Genomic DNA, 21,875 nt, shown 5'->3' with positions numbered 1-21,875 from the left:
AATATCCCATGCAAGCGATCAATAACTGTAAAGGATGTTGTATTCGTGGCAAAGGTTCAGAGCAGTGTTGACAGCTTGTATTGTGGACATCATGGGTGGGCAATAAAATAAAATAAAAAAAGATTGCCAGTGATTACCCTATAAAAAAAAAAAAACGCTGTAGCCCAAACAAACAACCATAAATAAGTAAGTAAGAAAATATATTTATTTATCCGTATCACTTCAAGGCTTTAAAGAAAAAAGAAAAAATGTCTTTTTCTTTCTAACATGTTTTTTCCCCCGTTATTGTTATAGTGTTAATACAATCGTAGTGTTTTGCCACTTATTTGGGGGCCCCACTTACAATATCCACTTGGCCCACCAGTGGGTCCCGGCCCAAAGGTTGAGAACCCCTGCGATAGACCACAAACCCTCATTTGATGCCATATCGTTGCTGTCGGGCAGAAATCTCTTAACTTTACGTAAATTAATCCCCTGCTTGATCATACTACAGCGTCACACAAAAGCATCAAAAGTAGCAGATCTACAAGCTCAAAACGTGGCGTGAAGCAACGCGTTTTGAGCTTATAAATCTGCTACTTTTGATATTTTCTAATTTCCTGAAAAGCAACTTTCACCCCACAGAGACAATATGGTATTTCTGGGACCCTTATCTACACTGTAAAATCTGATTTAAAATTTTGATGTAACTCTAAGAGTGTACAAATGGACCCAAATGTACCTTTATGGGTCCGTTTGGTTCCATTTGTACACTCTTAGACTTACATACGTCCTTCTCTCGCTCTCTCTCTGCGTGTGTGTAACAAACCATTCAATTTAGGATCGCGATCTAACATTACCGAGCGGGCATACACCCTGAGTGTGTGTTAGACATGTGTGTGTGTGTGTGAGAGAGAGAGAGCGTCATCCCAAAAAACGTCACGCCCGTCCGCCCTAACGTTAGGATCTTTAGAAAACTTCGAACTCAGATTTTTTTTTGGTGATGAAAACCACCCATTTTCAATGGGCCATAGCTCCAAAATGGCCGATCGCGGTAGAAATGTTATTGTTCCAGTGGATAGACAGGACTCTACCCGACCCCACGGACACTTCTTTTTTTTTTTACATTTGTGTACACTACGTGGCTTCCACAGCTTTTCAAAGATCGTCTATTTAAGGTAATAAACGCTGGCAAGGGGATGAAAAATTATGTTTTAATATCAGGCAGTCAATGTGTTAATGTCTTTGTCAACACAAGGAATACCAAAACGCTCGCCGCAAAACACAGTCGCCCCAGGGCAAATCCTACTGCTGGTGCATTATGTAACCCCAGTGTTACATAAAGGTTACCTCAGTAAACTATGCCTAAACCTAACCTTATTCCTATCCTAAATGCAACCTCAGTAAAACGGTGCCAAAACCTAACCTTATTCCTAAACTAAACCTCAGTGAAACTATGGCTAACCCTAAAACTATTTTAACCTTATCCTCAGTAAAACAAATGCAAGAATACAGGAAACGCTGGTCTGCGAAAAAATATGACAGCCGCCCCCACACATCACTTATACTGCCATTTCACTGTTGCAAAACAGTGGGTTTCTTTTAGATGTCTTTCTTTTTGCTTTTATATTTCATATGTACATTTCCTTTACAAATGAGAGGCTAAATACTTACAATACTCCCCCCCCCCTTAATTACAGTACATTTAAGGCCCAATATTTCCACACATCTTCCTATATTAAAATGTCCTTAAGAGAGGATGGGCAGGTGGACGAACCACATCATCAAGGTCATGTCACCATGATCAGCCAGAACCATATAAGGACTTTCCAATGCAGCTACAGCCAAATATGGACTGTCGTCTAACCTTAATGTGTCATCATGGCATCAGGCCCTAACAAATCAGTCAGCATATATGGCCATAAACGGGACAACGACTGACAGATACAGAGATCTCCATATATGCCCATAAAACGGACAAGGAATGACAGATACAGATCTCCATATATAGCCATATCAGTTGGATCACTGATGCAGCTAGCTGTGAGGTGGATGTGAGGCGATGTGAGGCCCAAACTTCTAGTTTTAAGAATTGTGAAAATCTCATTAATTCTCATGTCTCTCACTGTAACATTCCAATGATACATCATCTTATCATCATTATTTTAAATAAAGCAAAAGACAAAAAGCCTTTACTGAGGGTTCTTAATACATTTTATTCTCTTTATATTCTTGTTTTACTGTTTTTAACTTTTATTTCATTGTTATATTCAAACTAGACCATACCCGTAGGGGGATATGAGCACCCAAAGTGTGCAGTTTGGCTTATGCGCTGTGCACAGACAGTTCATCAGGGATGGAAAGTGAGTTTGTACTCTGTAGTGTGTACAACACACACGCACATCCCGTCGGCGCGTCTTGGAGGCACAGAACACACACAAACACCCGCGCTGCCACGCATAATATACAGATGTAACAGCCGGAGCGTCCCCCGTCGCCAACACACACACGCGCGAGCCGTCGTGAGTGCGCGCGCACACACACACACACACACACACACCACGGTACATCCTCATGCGGCCAGAGCCGTCCCCCGTCGTGAACACACACACACACGGCCGTCGCACAAACACAAATAATGTACATTGTGACACGTGCCTCCCCAACGTGCATGCGCACGTGCGTGTCCGCGCATACACGGCCGCGGACCCGAGTTGTGGTGCGATCATCCCCCCCCCACACACACAAAAACACACACACCACGGAGGCGCGACACGCAGACGGCAAGAGTGTAGCAGAATGGGTGTTTGGATTGGATGCGACGCATGCGCAGTTTGATCTCCCGTTGTTTTTTAAAACGCTTATAAACAGCTGCGAGTTGATGAAATTGAGAAACTGGCTTCGCAGTTGCGTTCAGATTGTAATGGTCAATGGCTGTGTGCAAATTCAGATCAATTGCTCCAGGCAGTGAGGAGAACCGGGCAAACATTTTGCTCACATTTTTTGCTCTCACCACGGTCGGTCGGTTGGTCGACCACAGAGGTTTGTCAAATTATAGGAGGATGTCATTCTATAATGTGTTTCTTTTGCATGCTTTGTCTTAATAATTTACGTTTTATGTAAAGCTCTTTGAATTGCCTTGTTGTTGAAATGTGCTAGACAAATACATTTTCCTTGCCTAAATTAACAATTAGGGGGTCGTACCTCGATTCTCTGATGGTATTCAGGGAGTAGAGCCAGAGATTTATCAGACACCAGGTATTCCAGTTTTTCCAACTCTTCCTTTACCCTCATCCTCTCCTGAATACGCACAAACTACACACACACACACACACACACACACACACACACACACACACACACACACACACACACACGCACACACACACACGTTACATAATGCAACAGCAGTAGGACAGGAAGATGTCATACATAGAAGGGACATGAGGTAACAGTTAAGTACAGTAAATCGATTGAGATACAGTAGATTAATTAGTCTGTTTCCAACTAAACACGCAGATACAGTCAAGTAGTAAAGATAAGAGGGAGAAGCTGCATCATGAGAGAGGGATTGATATCCTGCAAGGATATCAAAGGGAGTGCTTGCAGTGCACCTGTGTGTGAGAGAGGAGAGAGACAGAGAGAGTTGGAGACAAAGTGATGAGAGAGAGAGAGTGATGGCTCTAATGACATCTTAATGCATCCTCTGTGTTAAGACAGCTCACTGGTATTTATAGAACAAGCAGCTCTGCGGCTCTCATCCGAGCAGTCTGCCTACGACCTAAACACATCCACCATGCAGACAAACAAAGAATTAAGAGGAGAGCAGGAAGGGAGGAACTTTGACAGTAAAAGAATGAAGGGTCAGTGGAGGCAAAGTACAAGGAGGAGAGGAGATAAAAAAATGTTTTTTACAGAGCAGCTCATTAGAAGATGCTGTGTTAATTTCACAGTAGACCAACACTAACATTTTAAACACGAGACACATCGGCCACACACACGTTTTGCGGGTATTTTAAAAACCTGAAGTGGATTCGAGTTTATGTATGGGACTACTTACTGTGTGTTATGTGAACTGTCAACACTTTCAATACAAACTTTGAACTGTGTGGAGTATTGCATTTATGACTTTGTGATGGGTTGAAATCATTTACATTGTTGAATTGTGCATTTATGAATTGAACCAGCAGGTAGGTTGCTGTAACTTTTATACAGTGACCTTCGTGTTTTTTTTTTGAACATTTATTGGAAATACCACACACACACACACACACACACACACACACACACACACACACACACACACACACACACACACACACACACACACACACACACACACACACACACACACACACACACACACACACACACACACACACACCTGTTCTGAGAAGGTGGGGGAGTGGATGCAGTTGAAGTCTTTGAGGCTGTCCTGAAGCACACGCAGCCTCATGGACGCCTCCACCACATCCACGCTCTTCAGCTGAAGGTCATTCACTGGGTCAAGGGTCGCGACACCACCCGGGTTGGCCTCGGCCAATCGCAGGAGTTCTTGTGTCGCCGTGGAGATGGCTTGGCCAGGAGGGTCATGTCTATGACGAGAATAATTATATAATCATTGTTATATAAACAGACAGAAGGTAAAGCTTGGTTCATTATCACAGAGGGATAATATGGGGGCGGCCATAGCTGAGTGGTTAGTTTCACGAATGTGCAAATATACTGTGACAAATAAATTCCCAAGGCGTGGGGCCTATATTATTATTATTATTATTATTATTATTACAGAATCCGCAAACCTGGAAACCATAAAGTGACATCTGGACCCTTTGGTAGTAAAACATCTCTGGGACCCTAAGTGTAAAATGTGTTAATTTAACTCGGACATAAGGGTCCATTTGGTTCCTACTATCAATCATTTAGCTGGGAACCCACTGGAACCTACTCAAGGGGGTGAACCACAGATCTAGATCACATGCACACACACCTGAAGCGTGGCTGTTGTCTCTTGTTGTAGTTGTCAATGATCCTGTCAGGAATCACCTTCTGAGTTTTCACCGTGATGGCAGAGATATCCTGCAGCTTTAACTTCTGTACGGTGTGACTGCATGGACCTGATGCGCGTATGCACACACACACACACACACACACACACACACACACACACACACACACACACACACACAATTATATATGTTCAATAGGGCTGGGGATATGACTTCGAATCGATATCAAAATCTTTTCAAGCTTTTGCATCGAGTACAATTGATGAACGTTTATTAAAACAAAGCGTTGTGAGCTTGCAAGGCAATTTTCATTTTTCCATTCTATAACAAAACATATTACAGGGTTAAGTGGTTAATCAGACTAATCAATTTAATCGAATGATTATATAATAAATATGAACATTTTAAAAAGTTCAATATCTCTGCACCAATGCAAAAACACAGTCCTGGATTGGGCCTGCTGTGAGTTCAACCAACCTTCCGGTACGAACAGTGCTGTGTTGTACAGGTGAGGTAAACCTCCAGCATTGGGGCTGTTCTCCACCAGGTCCTCGTTCCCCTTCTCACACATGATCAGACTGGTGAACGTACGATTCACAGAGTCACTGGACACCTGGACACAAATACAGGACAGGAAGACCATTGTTAGTTGACCTTTTCTACTAATATGTTGTGTAGATTCCTATCCACTCATCCTGATGTGTCCGTTATTTGAAACATTGATCTCATGAGAGTCTTCATGATTCAGTGGAAAGCTTATGTTCTGAACATAGCCTGACCTAATCAGACTCCCAGAATCTGGTTAATAAGACTGAACCTATATGTATATACGTATGTAGCTGAAGTCACTGTGCCAGTGTATTTAACCCATTAAAACTGGGAAAGCATCTGTGTTATTTTAGATTTTAGTTATATATTAATATAGCAACAAATCATTTTAACCCCGTTATCCATCTTTTATGCGTTGGCTATTCTAAAATAGCAGATTTCTGCTATTTTTGAGGGGGGGGGGCGGGGGATTTCCGTCACTTCCGTCGCCAAATATATATAAATTTGGGGGTCCATGGCTTCAGGTCTTAGGCAAGGCAAGGCAAGGCAATGTTATTTGTATAGCACATTTCAACAACAAGGCAATTCAATATGCTTTACACAAAACATCAAATAAAGAAAACACAATAATAAAATTATAAAATGACATTAGGATTCATAAAACAAAAGAAAGATGCATAAAACAAAACAATAGATACAGTTACAGTGCAGAGGAGAAAAGGAAAGAAAAGGAAAACATAACTCAATCAAAGGCAGCAGCAAACAGAAAGGTCTTTAGTTGTGTTTTAAAAGAAATAAGAGTGGCAGCAGACCTGCAGTTTACTGGGAGTTTGTTCCAGATATGTGGTGCATATAAACTAAATGCTGCTTCCCCACGATTATTTGTGGTTGTAGGGACAGAAAGCAGGCCTTTCCCAGATGACCTGAGAGGTCTGGATGGTTCATGATATCGTACAAGATCAGAAATGTATTTTGGCCCTAAACCATTTAAAGCGTTATAGGCCAACAGTAGTATTTTGAAATCAATTCTTTGACACACAGGGAGCCAGTGTAAGGATTTAAGAACTGGAGTGATATGCTCCACTCTCTTGGTATTAACACATTGAGTGCCAGGGCTTTTTTAAAACAGGGTACAGTCGGTGCCTGGATTTTTAACAATTCTTTAACCTTTTTCAAGTAGTCACAAAATATTTTCAGTGATCACCGTCCTCAAGGTGATCCCCTCATTACACACATAGAGGTCTCGTACAATCGGGGGAAAAAAATTAAAAACATTAGGTAATCCGCTCCATAGTTGCAGCCAGTTGAAAATAGTCGAAAATAGTCAAAAATACATATTTTAGAAAAAAAGTACACAGGAGCCGAGATACAGGCTTTTGAAGTCATAAGTTAACCAGGAAGTGGATTGGAGTCTAAATCTTCAAAAAATGATATCTCCTGGTGCTGTGAAGGAAAAAAATAATATATATATATATATATATATATATATAATTTTTTTTCCCAAAAACGGTCATAACCGTTTTTGGCACACAATGCATGGCTTCTCAAAAACGGTCCGGACTGTTTTTGGCACTCAATGTGTTAAGACCCAGGTCTTAATAAGAAGGAACCCATATGTACAGTACATGGTGAGTCTGGTGAATAACACTGAACCTAATATGTACCTGTAAGATGACTCCCAAAGTGTTGAAGTGCTGTTTGTTGTTGACGATGATGACTCGTCCTACAGACAGAGCTTTCAGACCGTTGAGCGACTCCACAGTCGCTTGCTGAAAAGCAAAAAAGCACAGATCAATGTGGTTGATACTTAGGCAATAGGCATAAATATAATGAACTGTAACCGACTGTCACGTTATCTGACTGAACTATAACCGTTTATGTCCTTTATTTCTTGTATGTACGTGGACATACTGTAAATAAATGTTGTGAACAGTGGTGGAAAAAGTATTTTTTTTTCACAAGTAAAAGTATCAATACTGGTATGTAGAAATACTGGTAAAAGTCCAGAATTCTAAATTTACTTGAGTAAAAGTACAAAAGTATTGGCATCAAAATGTGCTTAAAGTACCAAAAGTATAAAGTACTCATTGTCCCATTTCACAAGTTTTCAAATGTATAAAATGTATAAAAATCTTTTGAAAATAGCAGATCTACAAGCTCACAATGTGTTTTCAAATGACCGAAATGTACAATATATAGGGCTGAAGTGGGTAATGTATGTTTTGTGATAATTATCAAAATCTACAAAGTAGGGCTGTCCGCTGGCCTAGCGGTCCAGGCGCATACCACATATGCTGGTAATACAGCTTGACAGCGTGTCGCGGGTTCGACTCCCGATCCCGGCGACCTTTGCTGATGTCATCCCCCCATTTCCTGTCAGCCTACTATCCTATCAATTAAGGCATAAAAAGCCCCAAAAAATATCTTAAAAAAAAAAATCTACAAAGTAACTACCTGTAGTAACTAAAGTTTTGAAATAATTGTAGTGGAGTAAAAGTGTAATATTTGCCTCTGAGATGTATAGTGGAGTAGAAGTAAAAGTACTGAAAATTGGAAATACTCCAGTAAAGTTCAAAATACCTCAAAATTGTACTTAAGTACAGTAGTAAATGTATTTAAGTTACTTTCCACCACTGTATGTGAACGTGTGTGGGAGAGTGCACCTGAAGGGCCTCGGCGGTGATGCGTAGCTCAGTGACAGTTCTGTAGTAGGGAAGCAGGTCAGAGAGCTGTCCCTCCGTCTCTAGAGGAGGCAGAGACACGAGAGTCTCCTTCAGCTGCCTGATCTGTTTCTCCTGGGCCTGAGGGAGAGGAGAGGATCAGGTGCTCAGCAAGATCAATCTTTGTGTGTCTATTTAATTTCACTTAAACCAGTCACTTCATTTAATCAATAATGTAGAATGTAAACTGAGTATCTTTTATTCGTACCTGTGTGTCTCTGTGACACTCGGAGAAGCTGCGTCTCATCATGTCAGTGACGTGGAGAGCTTCCACGCGCAGCAGGTTGAGGATCATGGTGTAGGTCAGTCTGAACTGAGAATGGAGGACTGTAGGCTTACCCTGATGGACACAGACACACGCACACAGACACGCACGAGCGCACGCACATGCACACATTATAGTTCTTATTAGCTCTGTAATTGTCAAGTCGACACAAATAGTTACTAGAATGAAGGAAAGGGGGGTGGGATTATGTTTTCGCCTCTGTCTGTCTGTCTGCCTGTCTGTTCGGCGCTAATCACGCAAACCCCTGAACCGATCAGCGCCAACTGTCTTGTGCACACTGCCAGTACACCAAGGAAGTATCTATACACATCTTCTTTTTTCACATACGTGGTGTATATATTTTCTGACTTCATAGACGTGCCCAAAAGTTCCACTTGGCCTGGCGGAGATATGAGTTCTACAGTGCGCACCACTCTAGTCAGCTATAGTCACGCATCTAACTAAAGGGTGAGACATACTTAGTTGCATACAGGTGTCATAATGTACACCTAAAATAGCGGATCTACAAGCTTGTGAGCTTGTAGATCTGCTATTTTAGGTGTGCGACACGGCACACAACAAAGAACAAATCAGACATAAATCTGACTGAGGCAGAGCACAATAAAAGCAGTCCACTCCGAATTAGTTCAAAGAGAAGTCCAGTTAAAAATAGCTCCCCCTCCTTTGGCTGTTTTTCTTATTACAGTACGGGACGTCACCATGGCAACACGGGGAGAAACATTAGGCCACTGTTTCTCACAACTGGTCAAAAGGGACCATTACGGGTCTGTAACTCTGAGAAATGGAAATATTTTTCATCTTTGGGGCCCCAATCTAAATGCTCTGTGTTAATTTAACTCTGAGAGTGTACAAATGACCCCCTGACCCGACGTTGGAAACCAGTGCCTTAGGCTGTGATCTATTTCTGGACAGTCTGAAAGAACTGCCTTCAACTGGGATGTACTGTATGAAGTTTTTAATTCTTCACACATTCGTCTTCTTCTTCTTATATTATGTTCAGAGTTCTTATGCTATAGCTAATATTATGTAATATTAAATATGTCTAATAGTATTGGCATGATATCTAATAGCATTATGTCATGATATGTAATAGCAGTGTGTCATATGGTATCTCATCTACGAGCCAAAAACTTTTCAGTATTCAAATTCAAATCCTGAAAAGTAACAGTTTTGGACATATGCAGTTTCCTTTCCACCCGACAGGAGTGTGTATATATGATATGTAATAGCAGTATGTCAGTCTCACCAGCATCATCACATGGAGGTCTCCCATTTCGTGGACCCCGGACTTACACAGGATAATCACGGTTCCTGTTGCATCCAAACCTCTCCTACCAGCTCTACCTGCCATCTGGATATACTCACCTAAAAGAGAGAGAGAGAGAGAGAGAGAGACAGACAGACAGACAGACAGACAGACAGACAGACAGACAGACAGACAGACAGACAGACAGACAGACAGACAGAGAGGGAGAGCGAGAGAGAGAGACAGACAGAGAGCAACAGAGAGACAGAGAGACAGAGAGGCAGACAGACAGAGACAGCAATAGAGTGTGAGAGAGAGACAGACAGAGACAGAGCATAAGACTTCCAAGCTCTAATCTTGCATGATACCCATCATAAAAGTGAAAGTAGCTCTTTTTCTGACAGACAGACAGATAGACAGACAAGATACAGAAAGAGACGCATCCAGAGGACAGACAGCTTACCAGGCAGCAGGTTTCTGAATCCTGTGCCATCGTGTTTCCGGATGCTGTCAAACACCACTGTTCTGGCAGGCATGTTCACTCCCATAGCAAATGTCTCAGTGGCGAACAGGACCTAATGTTCACAAACACCGTATATAGGAGTCATGAAAAATGAATGTAATAGACTGACTAAAATGCCAAACATACTGTATATATACAGAATAACAGAGGTTCAAGTGGAATGGAACCCTATGCCGATTTTGTAGTTTGTTTTCCTGTGCAGGTTAAGAAAATACATAAGGGTAAACACGTGGCAGGCTGACCTTAGTAGAAGAGAACAATGGAGTCTGCACATTGAATCACTGAATTTCACCACCAAGGAGACGTTTTGAGCCTGGCTCTTCCTGAAACGGCCTGAAGAAGAGCTACCATGCTTGAAACGTCAAATAAAAACACTGTTTGATTCAGTATGCAGACTCTATTGTTCTGCTTCTGTCCAGCACCTGGCACTTTATATTTTGGATGTGCATGTTTTGTTCACTTTTAGGCTGACCTTAGTACACTGTGATGTAAGTAACACACCGCTGTGATAATAATTAATAATGTGTGTGTTAGATTTAGGTGTGCCAATGTGCAAGCATTGACAATACTGATGATTATACTGTTGATATATGGCCACTAAAGGGACACAGGCAGACAAACGGATACAACAGGTACTCTGACAATGGGTACAACCGACTTTCTTCCCGAGTAGGCCTGCCTACTATCCTGAAATCTTAAAAAAAGGAAAAGGGTGGTTTCATGCCCCTCTAAGTTGTTAACGCTGTGTAATTTTGGTGTAAAAGTCCTGCAAACTCTCTGGGCTTGCTTCAGGCCCATCATCTGAGGTCACATACCCCGGATAAGTGGGGTAGAATTGTGCAGGAGGTGTGGCAGTGATGGGAACTCCCTCCCCTGATGGTGGTGGAAGAAGCAGTGGTATCAGCTTAGCATGGGCATAGTCAATCTCATACCCCTCAAATATCAGACCTACACCCCAAGCACCCAGCGCCTCTTCCAGAAGCTTTGATACCTTTTGGGTTGCCAGTGCGAGTCCTTCATAATCTCCTTCATCCAGTCTGAATATATCAGAGGTCAAAGGTCGTCGCGGAACCAGCACTGTGAGGCCTGGGGAGTTAGGGAACGGGGTGAGGAAGGCCACGTGATCTTCACTGTCCCACACTCGCCACTGCTGCTCCTCGCCACGGACGACGCGTGAGAAAAGGCCAGGGTGATCGGGATCATCCCCCAGGAAGGTGAGGTTGGGAGGGTCTTCGGGGGAGGGGAGTTTGGCCCGTATCTCAGCCTGGAGCTCAGCGAGACGGGCGTCAGCCCAGCGAGGGCCACTCTTGGAGGTGCAGTAGCCCGGGTCATGAGGGATGTACTCCTCCTCTCCTGCCAGGTGGGGGCGCCACTCAGCATCAAGGCCGTGCAGAGGGAGAATAAGGATCTGAGCTGGTTTGTCTCTGTTAGGCCTGGTGACAAGTGCACACCTTTGTACATGTAGCCTGTAACACAGCAGCTTCCCTACAGCCCTCGCCCCTTGCAGCATGGCCAAATACTCCCTCTGTCCCAAGTTAAAGATGCTGACTCCTGTCCCTCCTCCAGGGGTTCTGTGCTCCAGTATAGCCGAACCTGCAGTCCATGGATAGGGGTGAAGGTAGGCCACCAGCTCCTCTGACTGCCAAATAACATGGCGAGGTCGACTTGAAGACATTCTAGTAACTATTTGTGTCGACTTGACAATTACTTGTTGACATGACCTGACAATGGACATATAAAGATAATGCGTGCCGAATAGAATCTTTGTATCATGCTATGCTTTGAAAAAGACACACATGACTTTTGTGGAAGTAGCCTTGTGTGTCTGTCCAAATGCCCAAATATGGAAATGACTGACATCATAGATGAATGACATCATAAACTGGCCAAATCGTGGACACAAATTGACCTTTGGTCTCCACTGTTTTCTCTTAGACAATGGACCTACTAACTGATATGGTTAGTGATGGAGTGTGGATAAATTCAGTAGTTGCAACTGGTTTGCCATTTTTGCCAGACCCAGGGGTTCGGCCTACATGAGGCTTTGTCGGTCTGTCCCTCTTTTCCTACGGTCTGTCCCTCTTTTCCTACCTGTCCCCTTGATTGGCCAAGCTTCGCCTGACGTAGTGCTCTGATCTTCAACCACTAGGGGTCTGGAAGTGCTCCGAAGAGCACTTTTTCTAGTTTACATATAGTGTCTGAAGGTCAGAGGCGCTTTCATGTGGAAGATCCGTTGCATTGCTCCACACCCCCATTTAAGACCATGAAGCCGTTTACACTCAAAATATCAAAATATGGGTTTAAACAGCTTAGTGAATCGGGCCCCATGGTTTTTTCCCAAATATGGAGTTTCTGCCCACATATGGAGATGACTGACATCATAATACTGATGTCAAATATGACTGATGTCATAGACTGGCCTTCAAGTACCCTGATAAAGGGTACTGCACTAATACAAAAGAAGATCAACAATGAACGGTGTCTCTGATTCTTGCACTGAGGAAAACTGCTTCTTGTTCACCTCAGAATCGGTTGGGGAGGGACATCCTGACAAGGTTTGTGATCAGATCAGTGATGCAGTACTTGATGCCCACCTCAAGCAGGATCCTGAAGCCAAAGTTGCGTGTGAGGCTCTTGCCAAGACCGGGATGGTCCTCCTGGCAGGTGAGGTGACGTCAAACGCCACAGTGGATTATCAGAAGGTTGTTCGTGATACCCTCCGCCACATAGGATATGATGACCCTTCCAAAGGCTTTGACTATAAGACCTGCAATGTTCTTGTGGCTTTGGACCAGCAGTCACCTGATATTGCCCAGGGTGTTCACATTGACCGCAACGAGGAGGACATCGGGGCAGGGGACCAGGGCCTGATGTTTGGCTATGCCACTGATGAGACAGAGGAATGTATGCCTCTTACTATTGTCCTTGCCCACAAGCTGAATGCTAAGATCGCAGAACTGCGCCACAATGGCACTCTGCCGTGGCTCCGTCCAGACTCAAAGACCCAGGTGACTGTTCAGTACCGCCAGGACCGTGGTGCTATGCTTCCAGTGCGCGTGCACACCATTGTCATCTCCGTACAGCATGACGAAGATGTCTACTTGGACGAGATGAGAGATGCCCTGAAGGAGAAGGTCGTCAAAGCGGTTGTTCCATGTAGGTATCTGGATGATGACACAATCTACCATCTGCAGCCAAGCGGACGCTTTGTGATCGGAGGCCCCCAGGGAGATGCTGGCCTGACAGGGCGCAAGATCATTGTTGACACTTATGGAGGTTGGGGTGCCCACGGGGGTGGAGCCTTCTCTGGGAAGGACTACACTAAAGTCGATCGGTCTGCTGCGTATGCTGCTCGCTGGGTGGCTAAGTCCCTGGTGAAGGCTGAGCTGTGCAAGAGAGTGCTGGTTCAGGTGTCCTACGCCATTGGAGTTGCCCATCCCCTCTCCATTTCTATCTTCCACTATGGGACCTCCAAAAAGAGTGAAAGAGAGCTGCTTGATATTGTGAAGAGGAACTTTGACCTCCGCCCTGGGGTCATTGTCAGGGAGCTGGATCTTAAGAAGCCCATGTATCAGAAAACCGCAGTCTATGGCCACTTTGGCCGAGACTCCTTCCCATGGGAGGTGCCCAAAAAACTAAAATACTAAACGTTAAGATATTTCCCCCAAGGCCTATTGGTGTACTACAGAGAGGGGTGAAACACCCCGAACATCTATCATAATGGCATTATTTAAACCCCGCCTGTCCCTTTTTCAAGGCTGCAGCATAATTCCTGCTGAAACTAAGTTTGGCGAGGTTGTAAGAACAAAATGATGTAATTGTTGCAGCGGAAACTAATAAATGCACTGCCTTGCCGAAGATCTTGCACATCAAAGATGCTCTAACTAGCTGAATAACACCGCAGAAGACGCCAATGTAAACTTTGTGTGTGATTTGATTGGTCTGGAATACAAGGTGGCCGTGATTTATTTAGTTTTATTTCTGCAATCTGCCAGCAACGTACCATGCGGTCAGTTTTGAATAAAGGTTGGCTTGAGGAGAGGTAGGAGGTACCCCTCCTCTGCTTTTTTCCCCATCTTAACTAATTCATTAGGAGCAGTGGCTAACAACATTAAAACAGCACCCAAAGGAGCGGTTTGTGATATCTTGTTCAGTTTGGTGTTTAATTTCAGTTTAGCTTTAATTTAGTGTATAAGTAGTTTTAGGAATTGACTAGTTTTAGGTTAGTCCTAGTTCTTCCCGCAAATTATGAGGAAAGCCTTGATATAGAAGTTGACAAAGGCAGGATGAAAGAAGGCATTACATCAGATGTGGATTTTACATGCACTTCTATTTAGTTTTAGTTAGTTTTACAGTGTTTATTATATATAATTTTTCCTTTTCACTTTTTGGCCTTTAGTCTTTTAGTTTACTATAATATAATAACCCTGCTTCCTATGTAAGATGCAGCATTTCAGTAGTTTTCTCTGAAACATTTGAACCATCTTGGGAGCTGAAGGTCTCACATCTTTGCTGTTTTCTGCCATAATACAGAAAGGTCAGAGAGCACTGTGTGCACTCTGAACTCTAACATAACCCAACGAAACAAATGGAAGCACCACCTTGTGACGCTATTTGACATTAAAGTAATAATACGCCATTTATTAACTCTGACTGTTACAATGTGATGAATTACAGGTGTTCTGACAACTTAAACACATGTCGGATAAAAGCAAGCCATCACCAGTATGACGCTGATAATGGCTTATAGCTGAAACGTGTTCTTTTTTTCCCCACAAAAAATTGGAAGTACTGGTTGTCTGCTTGTATGTATCGTTACTTCACAACCGTTCAGCTGATATAGTTTTAGGTATTGAGTGAAATTGTATAGACGGGTTTCTTGTTTACAAACATTGAGACTGCACGGTTTAATGTAATAGACCCCCAAACCTGTTGTTTTCAATCTCCTCTTGTGTGCTGGCAGGTGAGGTTCTCCTAGCGAGACACCCCTGCAACGGTATTGTGCGCCGAGAACAGCTGACATACAAACTCACATCACGTCACGGATGCGACCGTTGTGAGCTTGTAGGTCTGCTATTCTCGGCCGTTCTCTGCGAGCAATACCTTCACGCGATGGAGCATAAATTAGGCTTGCGCTGATACAGCTGCGCAATTGAATACTAATTGAAGTGATTTGACAGTGATGTGTGTCTCACCTTCACCAGTCCTCTGGAGAACAACATCTCAATGACTTCCTTTAGAATGGGCAGGATCCCGCTGTGATGGACGGCTATTCCTCTTTTCAGCAAGTCTCTCATCAACAAGATCTATGACAGGAATCACCAACCTTCAGTGCCTTTATACATGTAATGTACAGATGAATGTATATACATTTACTATCATGCATATACTGTCTGTATGTTTAAATGTAATTATAAGAATACACACCTAGTGTTGCGGTCGTGCTCGTGTAAATAAAGTACAAATACTTTTGAAAGCTTTAAATAACAGGTCAGGAGACCCTTAACATTATGACATGATTAAAATATATATGTAATAACCACTTATTTTGCCACGATAACTTTATAACTGTAATTGCTAAACAGCTACCTCCTCCAGAAAGAAAATGAGGTTTATAAATGAACAGGCCAGAAAAAAATAACTAATTTACTCTTATGCACTTGTACACAAGATGAAACAATAAAGACACTTTGGCCTTGACCATGCTAAAATCCACTCATTACCAAATACCGGTAAGTGTTTATTAAAGTTCCACCACTAAAAGCTGTGTTTTTCATCCAGCCGGTAGCTGGCTGGATGGTGCGTCAACTACACTACATGATCACAATGTCCCCGGTTCCATCATAGCTGCAGCCCTCCTTCAATTCCCTTTCTCCGACACCATCCTGTCAATAATGGACTGCCTAAAACAGTGGTTCCCAACCTTTTCTTGATCAGGGCCCACTTGAAAAGCATCCATCTGACCACTAAGGGCACTTAGATGTAAGTGGTCAGATAGTTGGGCTGTGTGTATTTGTAGAGCATGTTTATTTTAATGATCAGCAATTGATTGTGTTTTGGCTTGGATCAATGGAACTAACATAATATTTATCTGTATCACAATGAAAACATTTTTTCAGGGTTTTAAAGAAAAATACATGAAGTTTCTTATATTCATTTTATTTGATCAATAAGGTCTTAGTGTTCTGCCAGTTATTTGGGCGCCCATTTGCAATACCCTCTCAGCCCACTAGTGAGCCCCGGCCCACAGGTTGTGAACCGCTGCTCTACACTATCCTGTCTGAATAAGAACAAGAATCCTCTGGGTGTTTCTTATACCTGGGGAAGCTGTCGGTCGCCGCCTCTGAGTCGACTCAGACTCTTCTGGAAGAAGGAGTGGATCTCCGCCTTCTCCGGGGATGAGGTCAGGTCCATGGAGGACAGAGAGCGTGCGTTGTCATCGCAGCGTGTACGCGAGAAGGTGAACGCCACCACGGGAGTCTGCTGTCTCTGAGACAGCGAGTGAAGGAGAGACAGCCAAACCGCTCGGTCCTGGACCCGCAGGCAACAAACGGATTTAATGTATTAGAACATAATAGGCTACGTTTCAACTTCCCATAAATGTAAGCAATTATTTCATATGTTGGAAAACAAAAACTATATATACTGTACACAGATGTATATATTTTTGTAAATAATATTGAAATATCGTTTTTATACATAATATTGTCACTATATTATACGGTGGACACCTTATAATATCAAAAACTATAATTATTATTATTATTTACACAAGCTCTTTTTATAGGATCAATATTTAAAAAACCCAAACAAACGTATCCACTTTAATTTTAAAACAAATTCAAAAATAGTCAAAATAGATCTACAAGCTCACGACACTCGTATCGCGATGCATTGTGAGCTTGTCGATCGGCTATTTTTGCTACTTTTGTGTGACCCTATAGTATGACAAAGTAGGGCATTCATTTATGAAAAAAAGAAAAGAACATACAAGGTTTCTGCCTGTCAGCGACAATATTCTAGTCACAGACCCAAATATATATAGTTTTGTATACTTTTGGCCAATTCTTTTGCACTTTGAAACATATCTGTGCAGTATAAAAAGTACAAATGTGTACATATGTTATTTAATAAAGGATGGAGAGCACAGCAGGCATGACAGAGGAGTAGACAGCATCTGACTGGAGGAAGAGAACCTGGTTGGGTGTTGTGTTCTGAGACGTGTTCTTGGTTCCAAACGACTGGGCGTGTTTACTGGTACGTTCTTTCTTGGCATCAACTGCTGCATAGTACCTGATGGACAGAAGTAGGGATGAAAATGACATGGCATGATTATTGTGGCAAAAATCTAAATATGCTTAAAACTTAAAGGTTTAATGACATTCACTTTTACACCACATTCAAAGTCTTTGTCCTGGTCCTTCAAAAGTGTACAAAAAGTTTTAAGTGAAAATTCCATTCCAGTGATCCATGGCAGGTGTTTTTCTCTCACATTTCTAAAGCCTTTTCAACTGCAATGAAAAAAGAAATCTTTGCCTGCGGGTGTCGCTGGTGAGGGATTTTGCCTGTCAATCATCGCCTCTGCTCCGCCCCCCCCCCCAAGGAAAGGATAGGGGAGGGGAGGGGCGAGGAGGAGAGTGGGCGGGATTAATCGACTGTGACCTCACTGTCGAAGGGCCAAGCTCAGATTACTTTTCAGCCTAATTATTCAGAAAACCCCAGACCACAGAAAATCCACTGAATGTTCTAAGTTCAGGTTTTTTTGGTGTAATTGAGGTCATAAAACCCCAAATAAAACATTGAAAATAAAAAAGTGAAAATGAATGTCATGATACCTTTAATATGCCACTTTTGTTAACCACTTGAACCCCCAGCGTCCCTATTCTGGGGGGAACGTTTGGCGAATCGTTTTGTGCAGAGTGAAATAAGAGCGCACCCAATGCAAATGCATTGCTCTTTACAGGTCCGTTTAATCAAGTAAAGAGGATTTAAGTGAAACTGAATTTGCAGCTCAACAAAAGCTAATTCATTCCGGTGTATGGCGGAGGACAATTTCACGATAAATAAACATTTCCGCAATACGATTATTGTGAGCATTATTTTATCACGATAAACGATAATAACGATTATCGTCCCTTCTCTAGACAGAAGCCCTAACACTTTCCACTGAGTGCCTTTCCATGCACACTTATGCACTGATCTTACCACGATTAAGCCAATACTGAGGTAGTGAGCTGTTCATATACACCGTTATCTGATTTCCAACCTACAGGTAAAGTCTTAACCAGGCTCAACAAAATCCTGATTAAGACTTATATTTCAACCAATCCATCGATTTATTTGGGCATGTAATGCATTACTGAGATAAATCTTCTAAATCAGTTCAGTGAAGATTCTCCCCGTTTTATTTGAAAGTGATTTTTGATTGAACTTATGTGATAAATGATCGGCTTCTCTCTTATTATTTCTGTTTGTTATTGTAATTAGCAGCAAACGAGGCTTCAATTTCTGTGTAATTAAAGGTATTGGTTTGTTGACTGATCGGTTGTAATGTGTTGTACGTACCCGCTAGTGAGGAAGTGTCCCGTGGCGTCTACCAATAGGAAGAGCTCTTTCTGCGTCTTGTTGCTGTTTCCTGTGTACAGGAAGTGCTCCAGCGGGACGGGTCTCTTTACTGTGCTGATGACATAAATGTGTCTCTTCTTTATACGCCTGCAAAGACACATGCAGGAGGACACGAAGTGACATAGTCAGACAAACCAGAAAACACAGAACACAAGACAGATACATCAGTTGAACCTTAACCTGGTAGTTTATTAGCAAGATCATTCAAAGCTATGTCTAACTCGCCACACACATTTTGGTAGATTGGAACACATTTTCTTGTCAGTCAGCCAGTCACTCATCTCTACAATTTCACTCCTTTCTCCCTGGTGATTTGTTCACGTCTGCCATCTTGTGTTCCATATATGAACTGCACCTTTGATAAGAATTGCTGTAGCGAGACAGCAGAGTCACAGCTGCTACCCTGAAACTCGAATAAACCAAAATGACTACTAACATCTACCTAACAGCTGAACTCAACAGCCTGTTATAATATGGGACGCAGCTGGGCTCAGCGTCGGGTGCCTACCCAATCCACTCGCTGAACTCCACAGCGTTGGGCACGGTGGCACTGAGGAGAATGATGCCAACGTGTTCAGGAAGCATGATCAGAACTTCCTCCCAGACCACGCCTCTCTAAGAACACAACATAAAAACAACTTTATTGCCAAGTATGATTTTCATGCCAGGATGTTTCTTAAGCGTAACACAAAACACTGGATATATCAAGAAGGTTGAGTTTGTTGTTGAAACCATTGTGTTTATTGACAATCAATGTGTCAATCCCCTAAGGATCTTCATCAGCTAGTTTGACTGTATTACTATTGTCCACCATACAGATGGCTAAAAGAACCATTTGTTAATTCCCAGATTGGAGCTTTAATAACAATGTAGCAGAAGACTTCCTGGGTGTTGGGGTCCAGTGTAAAAGTCTGAAGTCCTGATAATTGTTATATATGCTCTGAGTGAGAACATGCAGTCTAGCCAGGACAGTGAATGAATAATTAATCCAATGACTTTTCAACTGACTGAATCAAAAGCTCGTACCTCTGCATCGTTGATGTAGTGAACCTCATCAAAGATTACCCACTCCAAGTCTCTGATGACCTCTGAGCCGTTGTAAAGCATGGACCTGACAACACAGAGACAATCTAGACGGCCTTCCAATAACATCTGTACAAACATACATCATGCCAATGTGTTCTGAATGAAGATAAAGCACTACAATGTTTAACAGTCTTTTCTGCGTTTAAAAACCCCACCAATATAATTTCCTTCCTATTTTTTCCCACCAAACTGTGTACAGGCTTGTTGTTTGAAATAATATACATCAGGCCTTAGCAATGCAATGACAACCAGGAAGACTAGCAGGTTGATTCTAATTTCAAAATGGGGGTTTCAGCAGTGAGATTTTTTTGTCAATGTTTTAGTCTTTAGTCAAATTCCACCTTGCATGCAAAATGAACTTATTTGTCATTTGTCATGAACTGCGCCCAGCTCTCGGTTTGCACTTGAATATTTTGGGTTGACAGAAAGATCAACCAGTTTATACTAGCTGCGAGTCGCAGCTAAATTTAGTCTATGAGGCCTCTGGAAACTTTGTACAGAATAGCACTACAGGCTGGCATAGGAAAAGGTTAAACAAGAAAATAATGGAGTGGGGCTTTAAAGTGTGTTTGTGGTGATCATATTACCAAGAGGTGAGGTGGGGCTGTATAGCGATGTTTTCGTTCTTCAAATAACGGGACATTATGATAAGTTTGTTTTTGATTTTCCGATAAGGGATGGTATCAACACCTGAGAATCTCAGTGGTCATGATGAGACAGGAAGCCTCTGGACTGATTTGGACATCACCCGTTAGCAGTCCCACGTCTCCAAACGTGGTCTTGAAGTCCCTGAACTTCTGGTTGGACAGAGCCTTGATGGGGGAGGTATAGATGGTCCTATAACACAGGGGCACATGATGATGATGTGGGATAAGATTCAGCATCAGTTAACTGATCGAGAATGTTCACATATACCTACAAATAGGTTGCTCTCTGTTTCTACACAAACGCATTATCTAAGTTCGATATTCAAATCTGAAACAGATATAAGACAAAACAATAACACTTGAGACAAAAGTGAATTAGATGAATATGTCTTTATAAGGACGATTAATACACAAAAGACGAGAGAGACTGACTAAGAGACATCTGGCACATTAAGACCACACACACACACACACCTGGTCATGTGTTTCTGGGAGAGGGCGATGGCGTACTCTGCCACCACAGTTTTTCCAGCTGAAGTGTGCGCTGCCACAAAAACAGATTCATGAGCCTCCAGTCTCAACACTGCTTGCTTCTGGAACACGTCCAATTCAAAAGGCCACTGGACCGCAGGACAGCAGAGAGATGTTCAAGTTACTATACTGATGTTGGACTGATGAGACAGAACTTTAGCCTTTTACCAGAGATGGAATTCAGTAGCACGCACGTGCGGGCACATGCACGTACACGTACACACACAAAGAGCCTCAATTATCAAACCTGAGCTGAACAAATTTGATTGTCTGCACATTTCTGCCCAAAATGCATGATCAGATCCCTAGTTTCTTATTGGAATGGAAGTGTTATACTGAGTGCTGATCCTCATCTGTATTTGTAAAAAAAAACATTTGTCTGGTGAGAACTTGAGCTATTTAACTGAATAATGCAATTGAATGTCTATGGTTGACAATGGCTGTAGGCATTTATTAATATTTTTTGTGTTGACACTTGCCCTCCCACGGACACTCTCTTCACTCACAGGACCAACGGTATCAAAGCGATAACACTAAAGACACACACACACACACACACACACACACACACACACACACACACACACACACACACACACACACACACACACACACACACACACACACACACACACACACACACACACACACACACACACACACACACACACACA

At 42.5% G+C, this 21,875-nt stretch overlaps 2 protein-coding genes across 2 annotated transcripts in view; one reads left to right on the top strand and one right to left on the bottom strand.

Annotated features, from left to right (window-relative positions):
- Positions 1–21,875, bottom strand: part of skic2 (SKI2 subunit of superkiller complex) — a 38,191-nt gene that overhangs the window by 5,570 nt on the left and 10,746 nt on the right. Inside the window, exons 10-26 of the mRNA XM_080442922.1 lie at positions 21,145–21,290; positions 20,714–20,860; positions 19,964–20,048; positions 19,446–19,552; positions 18,878–19,024; positions 17,509–17,605; positions 16,631–16,843; positions 15,508–15,618; positions 10,253–10,364; positions 9,790–9,908; positions 8,466–8,597; positions 8,201–8,338; positions 7,202–7,306; positions 5,466–5,601; positions 4,970–5,096; positions 4,364–4,574; positions 3,184–3,294 (exon numbers count right to left, since the gene is read on the bottom strand). Coding sequence (XP_080299048.1) covers positions 3,184–3,294; positions 4,364–4,574; positions 4,970–5,096; positions 5,466–5,601; positions 7,202–7,306; positions 8,201–8,338; positions 8,466–8,597; positions 9,790–9,908; positions 10,253–10,364; positions 15,508–15,618; positions 16,631–16,843; positions 17,509–17,605; positions 18,878–19,024; positions 19,446–19,552; positions 19,964–20,048; positions 20,714–20,860; positions 21,145–21,290 — 2,244 coding nt within the window. The remainder of the gene's footprint in view (positions 1–3,183; positions 3,295–4,363; positions 4,575–4,969; positions 5,097–5,465; positions 5,602–7,201; positions 7,307–8,200; positions 8,339–8,465; positions 8,598–9,789; positions 9,909–10,252; positions 10,365–15,507; positions 15,619–16,630; positions 16,844–17,508; positions 17,606–18,877; positions 19,025–19,445; positions 19,553–19,963; positions 20,049–20,713; positions 20,861–21,144; positions 21,291–21,875) is intronic.
- LOC308094847 (S-adenosylmethionine synthase-like) lies at positions 12,784–13,959 on the top strand (the record flags this gene model as incomplete). Its single annotated transcript, XM_080441673.1, has 1 exon — positions 12,784–13,959. One exon carries the CDS (start codon positions 12,784–12,786, stop codon positions 13,957–13,959), a length of 1,176 nt encoding a protein of 391 aa, XP_080297799.1.

This window comes from Gymnoscopelus braueri, assembly GCF_963280865.1.
Source record: "Gymnoscopelus braueri genome assembly, chromosome: 11".
NCBI classification, from domain to species: domain Eukaryota; kingdom Metazoa; phylum Chordata; class Actinopteri; order Myctophiformes; family Myctophidae; genus Gymnoscopelus; species Gymnoscopelus braueri.
Note: the sequence above shows the minus strand (reverse complement) of the source record. Positions and strands in the feature narration are given on the sequence as shown.